General features: G+C 33.5%; 1 protein-coding gene across 2 annotated transcripts; it reads right to left on the minus strand.

Moving 5' to 3' along the window:
- Positions 1-7334: 7334 nt before the first annotated feature.
- On the minus strand, positions 7335-15827 carry ABCB19 (ATP binding cassette subfamily B19). 2 transcript variants are annotated; one of them, XM_022049475.2, is made up of 11 exons: positions 15166-15827; positions 14958-15012; positions 14349-14524; positions 13833-14033; positions 13181-13440; positions 12781-13097; positions 12485-12708; positions 11569-12388; positions 11189-11430; positions 8008-9244; positions 7335-7605 (listed from the first exon to the last, which is right to left on the minus strand). In XM_022049475.2, exons 1-10 carry the CDS (start codon positions 15409-15411, stop codon positions 8036-8038), a joined length of 3750 nt encoding a protein of 1249 aa, XP_021905167.1. In that variant the 5' UTR covers positions 15412-15827; the 3' UTR covers positions 7335-7605; positions 8008-8035. The 2 variants fall into 2 exon arrangements, with proteins under 2 accessions (XP_021905167.1, XP_021905166.1); XM_022049474.2 differs by lacking the exon at positions 7335-7605 and having other exon boundaries at positions 7821-9244.
- Between the last annotated feature and the right edge of the window lie 4791 nt (positions 15828-20618).

Genomic DNA, 20618 nt, shown 5'->3' on the forward strand with positions numbered 1-20618 from the left:
AAAATGCGTGCGCATTCAATTGTTTACAGGAGCAGTGATGAGAGAAGAGCCGTAATTAGAAAATTGAAACTGACAATTCTAATTCTCATTTAATACACATGTTGTTATAATATATATATATATATATATGCATGTTAGTCCATGTGGGGTTTCCGTGCAAATCAAGGTTAAGGAACTGCCATAACTCTTTAACCCTCCTTTTATCAATCTTAATAAAAAAAAAACTTCTTAGTTCTAAGTATGTTTATTGACTAGATAACCATAATTAGTAATTTCTTCTATCTCTATAAGAATATAAATTTGAGTATAAAATTATACATCTTATATATTTTTAATAGAAAATTATGTTATTATTAGTACTACATAATTAATAATATATATAAATTTTTATTAAAAATAAAAAATAAATTTAAAAAATATATAGTTAATTTCATCAAATTTAATAAACATTATAATTTCACATAGGATATAAAATTAACTTATATTAGCATTAGTAGTTATGATAGATATTAATTAATAAAGGAATTATACATATTTATATTTCTTTTAAATATAGAGTTAATTTATTAAAAGAAGCATATGAGTTGGGAAATGACTTTCACCCAATTGCAAACCCATACGTCCTGCATGACATGACTCCACCTTAATTCACGCCTCTCAAATACTATACATTTCTAATTTGTCCATTGCCTCTCTCTCGTGAGAGCTAAGATGTTTAGATCCAATTCCTCCATAATTACATCTTTGTCCCCTCATTAATAATATTTCTATTGTTAAAATATCAATATAATTAGAGATATTAATATAATTAGAGATGTTAATGACTCTGATTTGGAAGTACAAATCATGATTATAATATATAAACATGAATCCTTCTTAAACTCATAACGGAGTTAAAAAATGAAATTTTCATTTGCATCTTGTCCGCACCATCCTCCCCTTTCCCTTTTCCCCTTCCCCCCACCATAAGTTAACGTATATACATTTAAATTCAAACTCACATACATAAACTAAAACCGAAAAGCTTCTGCATCTCAGTTTTTATTTAAATCTTTTATTTTCTTATTAAAATTTAAGTATATATAATATATTTTATATAAAGAGTACCGAATTTGTTTAAAATGAACTTTTTGTAATTAAATCTTAATTTGACTTGTCCCGATTAAGTGAGATAAAAAAAAAAAAAAACTCACCCTATCTTGCCTATGTTCAAGCTAAATTCAGTTTAAAGTTATAACGAATTTAATAAATTAAAACGAATTAGAGAAATTGCAAAAAAAAAAAAAAAATATCATCTCTTAATATAATATTAAGCTATTGGAATTCTTTTTCTCTTATTTGAGTTTACATTAAGTAAGAGTTTCTTGGGTGTGTGTATATATAAAATTTAATATATATTTTTTTTTTGAAACACCAATTTGATATATATATATATATATATAATTTTTATTTTATTTAATTAAGTCATTTAAGTATGTATTTAAAATATTTAAGTAAAATACATAATACTTTTAGATAATTTTATTTTTTTATATGAACGGTTAGTTATGCGATTGAGAATAAAAATAACAAAATTTGTAAAAGTTATTTTTTTAATTTTTTTATGGCTGATGTATTGACTTACTAAAGAGTAAAGGAGTTGGAGGTATGAATCGAATTGCAAGAAGCTAAGAGGGCTAACATATATATTTAGTTTATGAGTGGATCAATTCGTATTTTGTTTTATATTGCAAAAATTAATGCATTGAAAGTGCTACTAATAAACGTTTTGTTTAAGATTTGTTAAAGTTTAGAGTATGAGTATGACAAACAAAAAACTCAAGGTGCCTAACAATTTTAAGATTTTTTAATTAAAATGAAAAACATCTTTATTAAATAAAATAAACCACTAGCAATATCCCACCTTCTCATATAGTTTAGTTAGAATTAATACTGAAAAAAACATATATATTAGGTCATAAAATAATTTAATTGCCCAAAAGATATAATAAAAAAAAATACTTACATGATAAAAGTGCCCCCATATAGTAGACAAGGTTAAAGGACAAAAGTGTTATGATTACTTGGCCCTAAACATGTATGCATAACTATTGAAAGTAACTAAAACATATTTCTAACTTCTAAAAACCGACATGAAAACATCATAGGATATAGTTCTTGTGAAAACATTTGAATTATTTTTTCTGGTGTATAATGTATTTTACTCAAATCATGTCATGAAATTAGATTGATTATGTATTATATATTAAATATTGTGTATGCTATGTAAATTAATAAACTAACTAGGCTTCTATGTAATCTTATATCACTTTTAGGAGCACAATCATCCACCAGTAATTTTTATTTGTTACTAAAGAAGATGATATTAGCTTGCAATTACTCATGTGAAATCTTTGTAACAAATCTTCAAAATATTTTCTTAAGAGATGAACATTCTTCCTTTGACTTGTTAGACGTGGATGTCAAAAAAATATTTCATTAGATCTAAGTTTATTATCTCATATTCCTCCATTATGGCTTTTTTGAATTCTTCAACCATTTTCAGATTTGTTATGATATACATTATATTATTCACGTATAATTAGATAATAAAAAAATATTGTTTACCTTCTTTCTTCACATAAAATGATAGTTCGCTATGATTTTTCTAAAAGCCATTGACACAAGAAATAGTCATTTATTTTGTTATTCCAAGCTTGTGATGTTTATTTTAAACATTATACTGATTTCTTGAATTTATAAATTCTTTATTCTCGGTTTTTTACCATATATCATTTTAGTTGATCCATTTAAACTCTTATTTTTACTCTCCATTGAGAAGTGTTGTTTGACATCCAATTGAAATACTAGTAGTTCAAATTGGACTACTAAAGTAAGAACAATTAAAATTGTCTTTATGTACGACTTGTGCAAACATTTAATTGAATCAACTCTAAGCTACTCAGAATAGCCATTTACAACTATTTTTTCTTGTGCTTCTGAATTATGTTTTTCTCCATATTTAGTCTACGTAGATCTACTATAATCTACTGACATCTTTATCTTTAGATAGATCTATTAACTCTCTAATATATTATTCTTTTTAATTATTTTAATTTCTTCATCCATAACTTTAAACCATATTTTTTTGTGGCTCATAACAAAAAAAAAATGTAATTTCACAAGTTTCATAAATTTCTCTTAATCAACATACCCTTTTTGGTGGCGTCGTAGAGTCTAAACAGATTCTCTCTGATTGAGTAAGACTCGAATTTGGACTAGTTGTAACTATAATTGATAAATTAATAATAGAATGTTGTTTTAGAGAACTTTTCTCAAAGTTCCAAAGATGCAAACTCATCAAAGATAATATCTTAAGAGATTGTAAATTCTTTTGTCTTTTGATTTACTATGCGATATCCTTTATATTGATCATTGTCTCCAACGAAGATATATTTTTTGCCTTTCTCTTTTTTTTTTGTGGTAAAAAAGAATATGAGAATAATTAATCAATCAAAAGATTCTAAACAAATATTATCGGAGTTTCCATCTATATCATGTTTTATGAGAAGTTCTATTTTGAACTACTTCTTTCAATAACCAATTCAGAATGATCCTATGAGTCATCTCGACAATCCGTTTGCTACTTTATTTTGTTTTGGTGTATACCATAATGTAAGTTATTGTTTTATTCTTTCTTTTATATAATAATTTTGAAACTTTATGAATGTGAATTCGTCAGCTCAATCTGTCTTAAGAATCTTTAAATTTTTTATACTCTTTTATTAATTTCAACTTTAAATTATAAAATAAAAATATTTATGATTTAATTTCAGATAATAACCGACATTATTCTGGTAAAATGATCAATCATCACGATAGAATGTACTAATATTTTGGAATAAATTTAATAATAAAAAGCTTATTGAGAGATTTAAGAGGTTGACCCCCACCGTTTAGACTTCTTTCTTTTTATTCTTGACTCTTTCTTAATTTCTTCGTCTCGAAATATTCTTTGTCAATTGAAATGCAAGTTAATATCACAATATTAAAAATATGAATGTTAGTTTAGGTTTAAAGTTGAATGATTGTAGGTGTTTTTGGGGTAAGGTGCATATAGAATAAATTTGGAGGTGCATAGGAAATAAAGAAAATTTGAGAAGAATTTTACGGTAAAAGGGGCCTCAAGTTACTGTTAAAAGCGGTTTCTTTTCATTACATGCATATGCTATTCGTTGAGGTCGGCGTAATTTATATTTTAGGGCTCACTTTTCTTGCATGCAATTGCCGGTTGGTGTGGTTTCTTGCAAAATACACCTATACATACACGCGTATATATAGCCTTTCATAATTGTCATTATCAACCTAAGCTTTCTCCATATTTTCTCTTTCTTGGGAGGCTTTGTGTTTCATCCACATCGTTAATCCTTTGTCTAATTTTTGACACCGTTTTCACTGCTCCTCTCCGATCTCCTTCTATGATCGTAAATAAGCAAAGCAAATTGATTGAAGTAAAAAAAAAAAAAAGTAAAAAGGATAAGATTTGTCAAACTGAAGTCATTTTTGCCATGTTACTCTGTAGACTGAAAATGCAACGCACGACAAAGCGTGGACGGTGCATTTCATGTTTATAAATTGAAGTTTATGGGTCTTCTCTATCATTTCATGGGAGTATTAGTTACTTTTTAATAAGTTAATTATTATAGTTACTTTCATCTATATATATATATATATATATCCCTTTATTTGCAATACGTAAAGGATAACCGAGATGGCAGTGCAATCAAATGCTTGACAATTAATTAAGGGTATTCATCAAGGCTATACATAGATAACCTTAAAAAACTATATATATATATATAATGGTTTTGAAAGTCGGACGAGTATAACATGTATATATTGCTTGAATAAAATAAAATGTGATGAATAACAAAAAGAAAAATATTTGGTAGATGAGGTTCCAAATTAAAAATAATAATAATATATTCAAATTAATTTTTGTTTCTAAAATAGAAAGTAATAAAATGTTATGGATTGAGTCAAAAATTGAGAGCAGATAATGTCATTTTTAGGTTGTTAAAATAAATAGTATTTAAGAAATCATTACCCACTTTCTTTGATTTATTCATGTTAATTATCCATTATTAATACATAAGTACCAGTTAATTATAATGCTTAAACATCACTTATTTTATATTAGAATACTCCAAAAGCATTTTTAATTATGTATTTAATCCATAAATAGGGGGTTAAACTTCTTGGGTACTCTTCATTAATCACTGTATATATATATATATATTTTTTTTTTATTTTAGCATTTAGTATAAATAAATATTATAAAAATAAAATTTTAATTATATTATAAGATTTTATTTGCATCGAACACAATTAAATTTGATATAAATTTTGAAAAATGATCATCTTAACTCAATACTAAAAAAAAAAAAAAAGTGTTGGTGGTATAACATCCCACTGGCCAATGGCAGAACCAAAGGCTCTCCAGGGTACAAAATATACCAATAAAATATGTATTTAGTTTATTTGTAATGGTTCTCATTGACAAATATCATATGTCTATACACACACACGTAGATGTCTCTCTTACACATAAGTTATCATGCATATATAGTATGCATATACGTACATACATATATGTAGATGTTAAGTTAGAGCAAAATGCATTAATTAGGGTTAAAATATAAATGAACTGGGTTTGATTTAAATGGGCATTAGCCCTGATTCCTTCATATTAAAGAATCAGAACAAGAACTTAACTGAACAAACAAGTATGTTGGTAACAAGATTATGTTGTGGCCTTGGCTCCTACAATTAGGCCCAATCATCAGACCCATTACTTGCCTAAAAGCTAAAAGTGTAAGTGTGTGTGTGTGATTTCCTATTTGGAATTTAAAATTAAACAAAAGTTTTGAAACAAAAAAGGGAAGAGAAAATAGTAGATTAAGCAATCGAAATTCATGGTGAAAGAAGAAGAAATTGAGAATGAATGCAGTCAAGTAATGGGCTTGACCCAACTAAGAAAGTCAAGGCCTGAGGAGTCACTGTCTGCCCCAGACAATCACTCACGACAATTATCAATTTCAACTGTTCACCTCCCCATGCTCGCTTGCACACAAAGCAAAATAACCCTTTAGTTTCGGCTTTCTTACAATTATTGACTATGTACGTATATATGTATATTCATATTAATGTTTTATATATAGAAATTAGGTCTTTTTAAAATGATTTGAAAGGGTGCATTCAATATTTTAGTCTGAACTGTTTATCAACAAGAATCCAATTCTAGTAATTAAGGTAGAAAATAAGCCTAACACAGTACGCCCTGAAATATGGTGCGTCTAATAACAGGTGACTGCTGGTGCCTGGAGATAAAAAACACTTTCCTAATTTTCCACTTCTGGATTCACAGCCTTTATAAATAAAATAATGTGTGTATATATTAATATTCTTTCCTTTACAGAGATAATTTCTCCAATAATATATAGTCAACGTTTCTGGCTCTGTAAGCTGCCTGCCTGCAGACAGGAAACACTAAATTCCAAGCTTCGTTTGGCCATTATCACTTCAATTTTCATTTTCTCTTGTGTCCCTTTCTCCCTCCTACACAGGACCCAACACAGTCTCATCTGCAAACAACTCATCCTGGTAGATGAATGAATTAAATAAATAAATAAAATTGCTGGCTTTTACCACATGTGAAAACTGACCTAATATGGACCATGGTACATCGCTCATTCACAGTAAACAAGCTTTAACTTTTGCCCAGCATCCAGTCCAGATCATATAATTTTCTCGTTAGAAAACTGATGATTTAATTTGAATTTTATCTCAAATCTTATCTAAACAAAATGTTTATAACTTTCAAAAGCAATATATAAGGTATTGTAAAAAACCCATATGATTGTCTTAATTTAAACAAGAATTATTAGGATTGGATTCTTGTAAATTCTGCAAGCATCAGATTTCCAGTCAAAGAAAGAATGGTCCTTGGCATCAAGCTTTAACTCAACGTATGATGAATCAAAACCTGACCTAACATATAATTTTGCAGGCAAAATAATTGGACTGAGCTGCACTGAAAACTGAGGTATGTGACCCACATCTTTTCTTACTACACTCAGCATTCACCATTCCTCTCTTTTTTCTGTCTGCCCTTCACCATAACTTCAACTCCTTTTTTTTTTTTTTTAGCCCTTATCATTCCACTAGCAAAAACATATCAGAGACTGTTTGGAGAACAACTATTAATGGAGTCTTCCCATCTGCAGACCATATAGCATGCTATAGCTTTTATTGAGCATAATGATAATCAATCTGATTGTAGAAGGGAAAAAGAGTGGTGGGTGAATAGTTTTTTAGTTTGAGATGACTAGTTTCGTAGAAATTAACCCACAAAAACACATGAAAAAGGCCTAAAGAACACTCATGATCCTCACATTCATAAGCTTTTTCACAAGTAATAAAAAATATGTTCAACAAAGTTTCTGCCTTTTTTTCTTTTAGCAATAATGCATACCATCTTCATTTGCTGTACATGAATGCGCAAAGCCTGATGCTTTATCACTGTTGTCTGTTGGCGTTTTAACTGTCCCCGAGTTGATGTGGGACCTGGACATAGAAAAAGAAGATGTTCCCTTTTCTCAAAGACTAGAAAAAACACTGAAGCAAACACATGGAATGGAGAAAAAGCAAGAACAAGAAAAAAGTTTCTCATGAGGCCTGGAAAAGAAGATGTCTGGGATGAGCAGCTTTTAGCATAAAAAAATTCAAGAGTACAAAAGGGAAAAGAAAAAAAGCCAATCAATCACGCACAACAAGATGTATAAGAGGCTTTAAAGACCTATAGGCCATAGATATTTAATAATATAACACTTGCTTCCCCATTGGAAATGAGGCAGTAGTTGTTAAAAAGATAGTCTCCACATTCCCATATCTACAACTATATCATCATCCGGAAAAGAAAAAATGAAAACATAAGGTTAATGGGACCCAAACATAATTACCACCCACCATATCCATGTTACTGTAATCAAAACCCTCATATGTGATGGTGTTGTAGTTGCAAGAGCCTGGAATATGCACCATCTCCTCGGCTAACCAATTCTGAGTGACTGCCCTGTTCCACTATGCGCCCATCTTGTACAACCCCAATATTGTCTACCCCTCTTATCGTCGATAACCGGTGAGCCACAAGGACCGTGGTGCGGCCCCTCATTAACCTTTCAAGGGCTTCTTGCAGTACACATTCTGATTCAGCATCAAGGGCACTTGTGGCCTCATCTAGCAAGAGTATTGTTGGATCCTTAAGTACAGCCCTGGCAATTGCAATTCTTTGTTTCTGTCCACCAGAGAGTTGAACCCCTCTCTCGCCAACTGGTGTCTTATATCCATCAGGCAATGCACTAACAAATCCATGTACATTAGCAGCACGAGCTGCTTCAATTACTTCAGCTTCAGTTGCACCATTTTTACCATATGCAATGTTATCAAAAATGCTTGCAGCAAACAATGCAGGCTCTTGTTGCACCAATCCAATTTTAAGCCTCAAGGACTGTAGGTTCAATCTCCGGACATCTTTCCCATCAATCATGACTTTTCCAGCTGTTGGATCATAAAATCTCTCAATCAATGCAATTACAGAACTCTTGCCAGAACCACTGGCACCAACAAGTGCTTGGCTCTGGCCAGCACGGATTCTAAGGTTAAGGTCTTTAAACACAATAATATCAGGTCTTGAAGGGTATGCAAAATCAACATGTCTAAGTTCAATGTCCCCACGTATTGATTCAACAGGCTCAGCCTCTGGATCATCTGGTTCGATCTTTGTTGAACGGTCCAAAATGGAAAACACTGAGCCAACAGCCTCACCACCCCTAATAATCTCAGGAGCAAGGCTAACAGTTTCTGCAACTGAGTTGGCCGTAATAACCAACACCACAAAAACCTTGATCACCTTTGAGAAAGTGGATACACCTTTGCTAACAAGGTGAGCACCGTACCAAAGAATGAGAGCTTCAGAGGCATAGAGAGCAAGCTGAGACAGGCCAAAGAGTAGACCAGAAGTTTGACTGCGGCGTAGACTTTGGAGCTGTGGGACTCGAAGCTCCTGACAGAACAAATAAAGAATCTTGTTTTGAGCATTGAAGGCTGCAACAGTTCTTATATTGCTTACTCCTTCACCAGCTATCATGCTAGTCTTTGCATGTGCCTTGGCTGTATCCCCAGCAAAACCCTTGAGGGAGAGTTGCTGAGTGATGAAGAAAATAAAAGAATCCATGAGTTAGAATACTACGAGTATCAATCGCTTAAGAAGATCATAACCATCAAGGAACTTAAACCCGCTCAAACAAATAGTTAATATGAGAAATAAGAACCAAAATCTGTAATCCATTCTAATCTTTGATTAAGAACCGAAACTAGCATATCCAAAGTAATGATTTGGCCATGTCCTTCCAACCAAATTAAAAAACAATCCTTTGGGGTTTTATCCAGACTAATTTGACCAGCACAAGATTGTTCATCATACTGATATAAGTATTGAAGTTTTAATTCTTTTTATTTCTTTCATGCTTTTTTTTAGGGCATGCACGAGTCCAGAAACAGGGGGGAGACAATTCTTCCAATGACAAAGTTAGGAGAGCACTTATTCCGGTTAGCAGCTTCAACAGGGTAGGACCTAGTAGATAGAGCCATTGGTAGGACCAGAGTTCTAGGGCACCTTCGACAAAGACACGCGTGGAAATGACATTAATAATATTGCTATAGTGGCTTGAAGTCAGACAAAGTCACCATAAGTTTTGTCCTTTTCTAGGTATAGATGCATCAAACTGGCGCTATGTGGTCTTGAAAATTTTTGCAGTAACATTGAGAAGTAATTAGTTAATATTTTGCGGTAAATGTCCCAGATTCATGGCACCATAGATGACCCAACATAATGCTAAATAGACTTTCTTTTCCCCACTACCAACTATTGTTTAGGTGGACGATTAATACTCCCCTCCCTTTATACTTTGACTCAAATTTGTCCTCCCATGATGTTGTGTTACAATTACTGAGTATATAAAGCCAGTTGATAAAATATATAAACTTTTACTAAAAACAAAAGTTTCTGTCTCTCAATGAGAAAAGCATGCACAAGCACAGTTCCATACAAGACAACCAAAGCGTCAGTACAATCGGTACCCAAGTTTGAAAAAAACCACCCCAGAATCTGAAACACCATAACTTGAAGTCTAAAGCCCTAAACGACAATACTGCATAAAGAAGTGTGCGTACATGTGCACCACTGCGCAAGTTAGCCCCTAGCAATGGAATTACATGAAAAAAAATTTTCCCTATCTTTCAGTCACTGCCATGCTACCAGAGGACTGTCAAAGCCTGACACCCCTCAATGAATAATGAAAAAGGAGATAACAACCGCAGATTTACATAATATTTTCACGGGCCAAGAATCTCTTGAAACTCTCAAGATGCTTGATGATATCTAGTGAAGATTTCTAGCAATCAAAGCTCTTTGTATAATGTACCCAAGGGAAAAAAACAAACAGGTTACAGATACTTTAACTTGGTTTGCTAAAATCAGACATAAACAAGTGATATACACTGCAACTTCGCAGAGTCGGTGCCTGGTAAAATATAAAAACTAGTGGTGACAGAACCAGACAAGTTGAAATTTTGACTGAGGTAAGAATACCAAGAAAAAGAGTTGAATGGGGGAGAGCCTCGAGATATAATTAAAACTTAAAACAAGAACGTCCATCTCAGTGAAAAGGCAATTGATTGAGTGACCTTGGAATCTCTGCTATTTTTTTATTGTTCATTGCTAATTCATGGGCACATATAATATATGTATTGTTTACTGTTATACATGATCTTAAACTCCATCTTCACTTTCACCAATAAAATATTCTCCATCTTCACTCGTAGTTGGGGGCTTGTTTGATATTATATATATATTTTAGAGAGGACGGGTGTATGATATTGACTTGTGAAAATTTTAAAAAGTAAAGGCATCAGATAGGATTTGGAGGAAGCACGTGCAGTGCAATGGTGTGTTGCCACGTGGATTTTTTGCTTTTGTTGTTTAATAGAAGGAATGTAGTAAAAGGAGATTCCAGATATAAATTAGAAAAGCATTTAGATTGAGAAGCCGACAGAAATAGCCATGAGGAATGGAGTTTTATAATCTCACCTGAGCAAAGTTGGCAAGGACTAGCAGAGGAAATGTTGCTAAAATCAGAAGAGACACCCTCCATTCCACAACAAAAGCAACAATGAATGAAGTGAGGAGGGAAGTCATGTTCTGCAGAATCACAGAGATCCTCTCGGGAATAGCAGACTTTACGTCCGCAGCATCAGTTGCCAACCTAGCTGCAAGAAGGCTAGAGTTGTGTTCCTCCTCATCAAACCATCCAACTTCATTCCTTAGAATTGCTGACCCACACCAAAAACATCAAAAAAGTCAATTAGCATGATGAAAAAAAGAAAAAAAATATCCGCTCTTGCAGGAGCAACCATAAGACAATAGAGAAGTTTGTAACTTGAACTTGCAAACCACACTAAAGTCTCTACCTGCAAGCATCATCCTGCGCACCCTTGTTGTTAGATTTTCTCCCATTATACTAAAAAAGTAATGCTGAATCAAATATGCGACAACAGCATAAAGGCCGGTTCCGATGTAAATAAAAACATATTCCTTTGTCTTTCTTTCCATAGAGGTGTAATTTCTGTAGTAGAAAACCTCAATCATATTGCTCATGACAATAGCAAATGTTGGACCAATAAAACCAGAAAGGACTGAGCCAATTGCACCCATTATTGAATAGGGCCATTCAGGAGCATTTAGATTGAGAAGCCGACAGAAATAGCCATGAGGGGCAGGATTTTTGCGGCCTGTTTCTGCATTTGAAACCATTTCTATGCGGCCGTCAGCACCTGTACTGTATGAATAGCTCAAGTTCCGTAAACTGCCAGAACGGAGGCTTAAAGACTTTGTTGATAGGGAATGACTCAGGCGGGAGGAACGAGAGCGACGAGTAGATGGATTTGAAAAGTCTCTGTTCCTCCCCATTTCTTGGAATCTGATTAGTGAAGCATAGGCTCCTGCCTTGGCAATCAACTCTTCATGATTTCCAGTCTCAACAACTTGCCCTTGCTGAATAACTGCAATTGTGTCTACATTTCTTATGGTAGAGAGTCGATGAGCCACAATAACAGTTGTTCTTCCAACCATAAGTCGATCTAGAGCTTCCTGCACAATGCTCTCAGAGCTTGCATCAAGAGCACTAGTAGCTTCATCAAGGAGAAGGATCTTTGGGTCTTTCAACATTGCTCTAGCAATAGCAATTCTCTGTTTCTGGCCACCAGATAGTTGTGCTCCTCGCTCTCCTACCTGTAAAGATATTTGATTGAAAACACAATCGGCCGATAGAAATAGAAACCCCATTAACTAAAATCATATTGAACTATTTTGGTTTATATACAAAACCTGAGTGTTGTAGCCATGAGGAAGTGAGGTAATGAAATTATGAGCATTTGCAGCAGAAGCAGCAGCTTCCACCTCAGCCATAGTTGCATCAGGCTTTGCATAAAGTATATTCTCAAGTATAGTGGTGGCAAAGAGAGCAGGCTCTTGGTTCACCAGCCCAATCTGATCACGCAACCATTTTAGTTGCAAGGTCTTTATATCCACGTTATCCAACAACACTTGCCCTGGTCACACCACGAAACATCAGTAAAAGGGCCAAGTAAAGTTCATTTAGATGAAAGAGGTTTCTTAATTACCCTCATTAGGATCATAAAATCTTTCTATCAGAGAGACAACTGTGCTTTTCCCTGACCCACTCCCACCAACAACTGCAACAGTCTTTCCGGCGGGAAAGAAAATGGAGAAATTCCGAAAGATGATAACATCAGGACGCGATGGATAGCTGAAGGTGACATCCTTAAATTCTATATTGCCACTAACTTCAGACAAACATTTTCCATCCAATGGATCTTGAATAATGGATGGCTTCTGCTTGATGATCTCCATCAACTTGTATCCAGCTGCCTTACCTTTGCTAAATGCTCCAAGGTTTGAAAATGACTGACCCAAGCTCCTGCAACAATCAATATAACCTTATCATACCCAACAGCAAACTTACTCGTCTGAATTCCAAAAGATTCCAGTTTGAGATCTTACATTCCACCAACAATGGCAGAAAAAACAGCTGTGAACGCCTTCCCTCCATCTGTCTGCCCATTCCTGATAAAAACACCAGCATACCAGAAAACAAGTGCCCAAGACATGCAAGCTATTCCATATGTACATCCTAACCCGAGACCTTTTGCCATCCCGGCTTTATATCCAAGCTTTAATGTGTTTTGTATTGCATCGGAGTAGGAATTAAGAGCCTTGCTCTCACCAACATAAGAATATACAGTACGAACTTGAGCAATGGCCTGTTCAAATAATTTTTGAAAAAAGAAAGTCAGACCACAGATCTGTAAGAATACAAGTTAATAATAAGTCATGCAGTTTAAATACCGATACCATCAGCAAGATAAGAAAAAGCAGAATAACAGAGAGCCTAATATATTTTCTTTTTCTTTTTGGTGAAGGGAAAGCTTCAGAACATAATAGGCAGTTCAAAACATCCATCAAGATTGATAGAAAAGGAAAATGATAAAAGAGGAGGCAAATGAAATGATCCCCATCTGTCAAGTGTTTCACATGTGAATGCACTAACTATAGTCGAAAGTGAGATGGGCAGACCTCATCAAAAAGCAAATATACTAAACACAATTATTAGCAATTAATGAATAAGATCAGTAATTAAGCTTGTAAACCTCACCTGTTCGGCTATTATGCCGGCATTCGCATACGATTCTCGACTCTTGGAAGTGAGGCCAGTTAAAGTGTACGCATATAAACCACCAGCAAATGCAATTCCAGGAATAACTGCTACACTTAACAATGCTAGCCTCCATGCTGATACAAAACCAACAACCAGGCCCGCCAAAAACGTTGACAGATAATGTATAAAGTTCCCCACCTAGCAATTTTCCCATAAAATAAATTACATGAACATCATTAATCAAGAACCCAAATCACAAATCTTAAAGTCATTCTTCCCTGTTACACAGACAGAGACCGGTGCTAATTAGCACAACCATACTAACATGCGCAGTCAGAACGCACACAAGGATTCAGCCAGGGGACCCCCATTAATGGATCACCAACGACCCAAAATTAGTTTTTTTTACAATTTTAAAACAATAGTAGTAGATTTTTCCTGTTTCATAGACCTCAAGCCTACAAGGAAAAATAGAGAAAGTTGTTTTAAAAAGAAAAAAAAAAAAAAGAAAACCTTCTCGCTGATGGCATCTTGGACGAGAAGAGTGTCTGTGGAGACACTGAAGACAATATCACCAGTTCTGGCATCAGTATCAAAGAAGCCAACATCCTGTTTCAACACTGCCTCAAGATACTTCTTCCTCAGAGTGCTTACTTGCCTCTCCCCAGTGTACATCCAGCATGCAATCTCTGTTCAAAAACGAAAACAAAATAAATAAAAAATAAAAAATAAAAGCAGAGCACTCAAATAATTGTCAATTTCACAGCCTTACCAACCCAGTAAAAGATAATTTATACGAAAAAAAAAAAACATTTCGCAGAAAAAAAATGTGACAGTGATGTATGTTAGGCGTAAGATAATGTTAGGAAATTAGTAATGAAAAAAGGTGTGTTGAGATTGACTAGTGAAGAAGAAAGTGCAAAGGACAAAGAAACAGTCCACGGACCATGTAGGTTCAAACCCAGCGGGGTCGATGTGAACTGGCGATACAGGTCACCTTGCAATGAACTTTGGCAAGGATGCCTGGTTCACCCATTTTGCATTGGATTGAATTGTGATTGACTGTTTTGAAGATCATCATTTGTGAAAGATAATAAAATTAAGAGGGAGAAAGTAATAAACCTGCATATGATGATAAGCACACCACCAGACCCAGGTAGACAAAATAAAGAGCATACTGCATTAGAAACAAGGGGAAAACATAGAAAATTAGTAAATAAACAGATCTGAGATCTAGGACAAGGTGATATTTAACTATTAAAGTAAGAAAATGAGAGAGGGATTTGATTTAAGTAGGTGAATTGATTGGAGTTGGTGGATAATGAATAACCTTTGAGACTTCATGAGTCATTTTGTGCAAATCAGATTGGTTTTTGCCAAACCCATTAACCATTTCACCGAATAGCAAGAAGAAGACAGGCATTGAGGAGCCATGAACCATAGCACCCAAGCTACCAAACACCATGAGAAACCAATCATACTTATCCGCAAAGGAGAAGAGCTGGAAAAATGGCAATCTCTGCTCCTTCTTCTTCTCCGCCTCGGGCAGTACCTTGGGCTCTGTGGTTTCAGCCATATAAAAGCCAAGGTAAGCCAACACAAAAGCAAGTTTTTCAGCAGCGTAAAAGAAGAGAGTGAGTGGGAGAGTTAAAGTGATTGAAGAGGAAGAGTTGGGGGAGGTGGGGAGAGTAGTGCCATTGAATCAGAGATCTGAGGTAGAGTGAAAATGGTGGTGATGGGTGTTGGGGTTGGAGCTATGAAAATGAGAGATCTAAAAGAGGCTTTTTCAGGTCTCAAAAACCTGGCAATGTCGTTTTTCTCAGTTGGAGAACCAGCCTCGTTTGCCCGATGGAAAAGGCCAGGAAAGAGAGTGAGTAGGCATGTAGGTATATATAGAGAGAGAGAGTGTGTGTGTGTGTGTGTGGAGAGAGATGGTGGTGTTGTTAGAAATTAGACCAGTGGTCAAAGAAAATCAAGAAAATAGAGTCTTTCTAATAATGTGGTTGGGAGAGAAGTATATTAGAATAAATTCAAGAAGAGAGTGATACAGGTGTTCTTGATCGTATCGGTAATTGAATAACTAGCCTTTTTTTTTTTTTTTTTCAAATGGGTATTTAAAGTTTAAATTTTTGTAAATAAAAAAAAAAGGGGGGGATAACGGCTGAAATTTTTATTATTAAAAAAGAAGAAGGGAGAGGAGGAGTTATGGCGTAAAAAGCCTAAAAAATGCGAGTGATAAATGTGAGAAAAGTTGGATGCTTTTTGGAGGGGTATTATTGTCTTATTACATTGAATTGAGAGTTGAGAGTTGAGAGTTGAGAGTTGAGAGCAGAAGCGCCATGTGTTGCTGCTTGCTTTTCTTCATTTCCTCCCTCTCACACGTCTCTCAATTTCTCATACTTTTTTGTCTTCTCTTTTTTTTTTCTTTTTCTTTTATATATACATATATATATATATATATAAGAAAACCAGTGTTTTCTTTCATGTAAATGTATCTAGTTTACTATTTAAATTTGAAAAAGTAAAAAAAATATATATATATATATAGTACGTTCATTTGACCCTGGTTGGAGTAACTAAAGGAATTATTATTAAGAAAATAATTTCTATTTTTTTTCTTTCAAAAAAGAAACAAAAACAAAACACAATGTATCCAAATATAATAATTTTATGCCTTTTGTAAAAATTAAGACAGAAATTTTATAAAGAATGTTAATTAGACACGGTTCATTCACATATACAATAATCTCTTTGTTTGGTAAAAAGAAAAGTTACCACAAAATTTCTTTTTTTAAAATAAGGGATGTTTTCTACTAGTAAGTAACCTTGGCTTCTCTTTTTTTTTTTTTTTTTTTTTTTTTTTTACAAACTATAAAAATATATAATATTTACCAAACATTCGGTTAAATAATAATTAATTAAAATTTATGAAACAAGCATGCAATGTTGGACCACCATTCACATATTTCATTTCCACACAACAAGAATTTGCTCTTTCCTCAGGTTTAAATACATTTCTTTTGTTCTTGGATTTTTTTTTTTTTATTTTGTTTAATCTTTTTTTTCTACCCTGATTTTATGATAAAATTAGTATTTCTATTTTCAAAAATTATTTAAATTAATCTCTCTATCAGTGGATTTAAATATCATTTATTTTTATTTTATGTAGTTTTAAATATATCTACATGACTCCCACGTAAACGTTATATAGCATATAATATATATATATATATATATATAAGTTTTTTTTTATAAACTAATAAATAACTTTTTTTTTTCTCTTATGTTCTCTCTATTTTTTATGTCTATCATAGTTCAAGTTATTGTGAATATTTTTTTAAACTATGTGGCAAGATCAACAACCACATTGAATAAATATAAACAACATCTACAAAAAAAGACTAATTTAAATATTTTATAAAAATACTAAGTTTAATTTAACACAAAATTAGTGAAGATATCAAAACAAAAAAAAATAATAATAATAAATAAACCAAAAATATATTTAAGTCTCGTAAAATATTGTTAACAACAAAACAATAGTTACGTAACAAATTTAGAGAGAAAAATATATATATATATATATATAAACACAATTACATATAACACGTAATGGTGTAGCGACATTAAAAATGTATAGATCAATTGCATAAATTTTAAACAAATATGAAAATATGATCAATGAAAAGTTAGGATATGAATCAAAAACTAAAGCAAAACGGACTAAATTTTTTTTTTTAATTTTTTCATTAAAATTTAATAAAATATTTTTATATTTGTATTTTTTCAATTTGAATTGAGATTGAATTAAATAGATTGATTTTTTTTTTATTTCTTATTGTCTGTACTAACAGTTGAGTGAAACATTATTTAATTTTATTTAATTTGATTAATTTTTTATTCGAACTATTTTAGTTCAGTATGATCATATTTTTTAATTTAAACTATAAAAAAAAAAAATTATATCTTATTAGTTTTTATTTTTTAATACGTTGTTTTGTGGCTTATACTTCTTTTAAAACATTTGAAATTCTTATAAACTCATGTTTAAGATTTTTAACTTTGGAATTAGATTTATAGGTATATGATCTTTGTTAAATTTCTTTAAAATTCATTAAGATTTTTTAAATCTTTCAAATTGATGTCATCAATTTTTAAATATTTCTTAATTTATTTTACTGAAATGTAAATTTATTTAAATTACAAATATTATATATTTCTACAATTAATAATTAAATTGCGATTAGATCCGAAATTATAGAAATTTTTATAAGTTGTCGAGATAAAAATTAAGAAAACTCGATCGAATAATATTTAGAAAATAAAAGTAAAAACAAAAATGTGATTTTGTAAAGTATTCTTAGTTTTGCAGTATTCATGTGACAATAATTTTGGTTAAACATTTGTTTTTACTGTCAAAGTACAGAAATCTAAGTCAAATGTTTTAAATATAAATATTTTTAAGTAAAATTATATAAAAGTAAAAGTTATAAATAAATATATTTTTTTATAAAAGTTAATAAAAAAAATTGTGTAGTAGAAAGTTAATAATATTTTTTACGAATATGTTTATTAATTTACGTTCACTAACCTCTTGATTCATATCCTAACACACACATATACATATATATATATATATATATGCATGCATCAACACATAATATGTACATACATACACTGACAAAATAATTACAGAGAGATCTTTCCTTAAAAAAATAAATATAAATATAAACAGAGAGGGACCCAATTCAATTACAAAAGTGTTTGTGGGGTTTTGGCAATTTACCGTTAACATTCTCAAAAAAATTCTCAAAATTCACGACTCTGTCTTCCCTTTCTATTACCAGCTTCTTTTCAAACCAAATTTATTTATATACAACAAATTTATTCTATTTATAATATTATATATAACGGCCCCGGAAATATTAAAGTGAAATGGGTATTTAAATATATCAAATGCGGAAGCGAGATCAAAATTTCAGTTAACATCCCTTACACGAAAAACCAAAAACGTACTTAAAATATAAAAGATTAAACTAACTAAGAGAGAAACTCGAAAATAAAACTATGAGTATCACTACAGAGTCTCTAGGTATCCCCTTCGTCGTCCTCCTGCGGAACGGGCTCGGGAACCATGTCTTCCTGATCTGAAATGGTTAAATAAGGAGTGAGCTACACTAGCCTAGTAAGAACATCACGATATCTCACCGTCACGGAGGTAAAGGTGGGTGGAAAAACACAAAAAGACCAATGGAGCATAATTTACAACAAACTCGTTTATTAACATGAAAACCTTTACCATCCACTTACCTCGGTGGAATTTATGAAAACAATATAAGAAAAATAATAACATTATCATAATTATTGAATAATATAAGCTGTAAAACATAACACTTATCACGCCTCTTGTAATTCAATCATTGTACAACATATTCTTTTCTCATTTACCAGCCTACTAGTATCCGTGGGGGTCCATAGGGGTTCCGCTACCCGTTAACCTTTAACATTCATAATCAGTTTCCAGGGCCGTCCCCATACCCCGTCCGGTATGAGCGCCAAAACCATGAACCTCAATACCCCGTCCGGTATGAGGGTGAAACGGGCCGTCCCCATACCCCGTCCGGTATGGGCGCCAAAACCATAAGATCTCCATACCCCGTCCGGCATGTGAGACCACAATCCCGGTAGGGTTCCCTACGGACCCGGTCCGTCCACCATCTCTAGTCAGGCTGACCCCCATAATACAATTATCAGTCTACACAATCTTTCATTTTCCTTTTCCTCAGTCAGCATCATCAATTCACATACAAACAAGCAAAACAGTAATTCATGCCAAACAGACAACATACAGTATCAATTTTTCAGTCATTCAACCCATGATTAATAAAAACGTAGTATATGCACACAAATCTGTAAAATGAACACATCAAACCTCATTTTGCATTTAAAGCTGTAAACAGGCCAAATAACAGTAAATCACCAATCACACTAGACTCGGGCTCCATTAGCCACCTTAAGCAATTTCACACATTCGTTAATTCAAGAAATACCGTTTTATCATTTTGAACTTTAATACCGTGATAGGAAATAGGGTGAGGGGTCCTTACTCGTTTCGGGGTCTGAACACGGCTTCACAGTGCGCTTGCAGGCTGTCCCTAATTTTCCCTGAATTTTCCTCGGAGAACTGAAACGCACTACTGGTACCTGCACGTGTTCCAAAAAAAAATCCCAAATTAGGCCCAGGGCTCCTTTTTGACCAATATCGCAATTCCGGCACGGCGGCTCCCCCGTGCTCCGGTGGCGGCGATTCGCCTCGGGTTGGCCGTTTTCGGCCGAATTCGGCCACACTTGCATCGGTTCCTGCGATAAGACAACCCTAGGGCCCTCGAGGAGCCAAAAAAAATTACGGAAAACCGAAGCTTACCGGCGGCGGTGCTCTCGAGTGCGACGGCTCTCCGGTGAGGTTCGTGCTTTGGTGATTTGGCTCCGGTCAACCTGTAGAGAAAAGAATGGTGATCACGGTGATATAAAAATTGCATCGAACGGAGGCCGGGAAGGGCCTCGTCGGAGGCAAAAACCGAGAGGGGGCGCGGCGGCGCCGCTGGGCTTCGGCCACGTATTCCGGCCGTTTGGCCAGGATTTCGGCCTCGATTTGGCCATAGGAGGAATCAGCGTGGAAAAACGAGTCAGGGGTACGAAATTTACCTCGATCGGCGGTCGGAAGTTCCTCCGGTACGGCGGCGGGTGGCGGCGGTCGGCCTCTGGTTCGTCTTCTCCGGCGAG

The sequence above is a fragment of the Carica papaya genome, chromosome 1, assembly GCF_054855325.1.
Source record: "Carica papaya isolate Zhongbai chromosome 1, ASM5485532v1, whole genome shotgun sequence".
In the NCBI taxonomy this organism is placed as follows: domain Eukaryota; kingdom Viridiplantae; phylum Streptophyta; class Magnoliopsida; order Brassicales; family Caricaceae; genus Carica; species Carica papaya.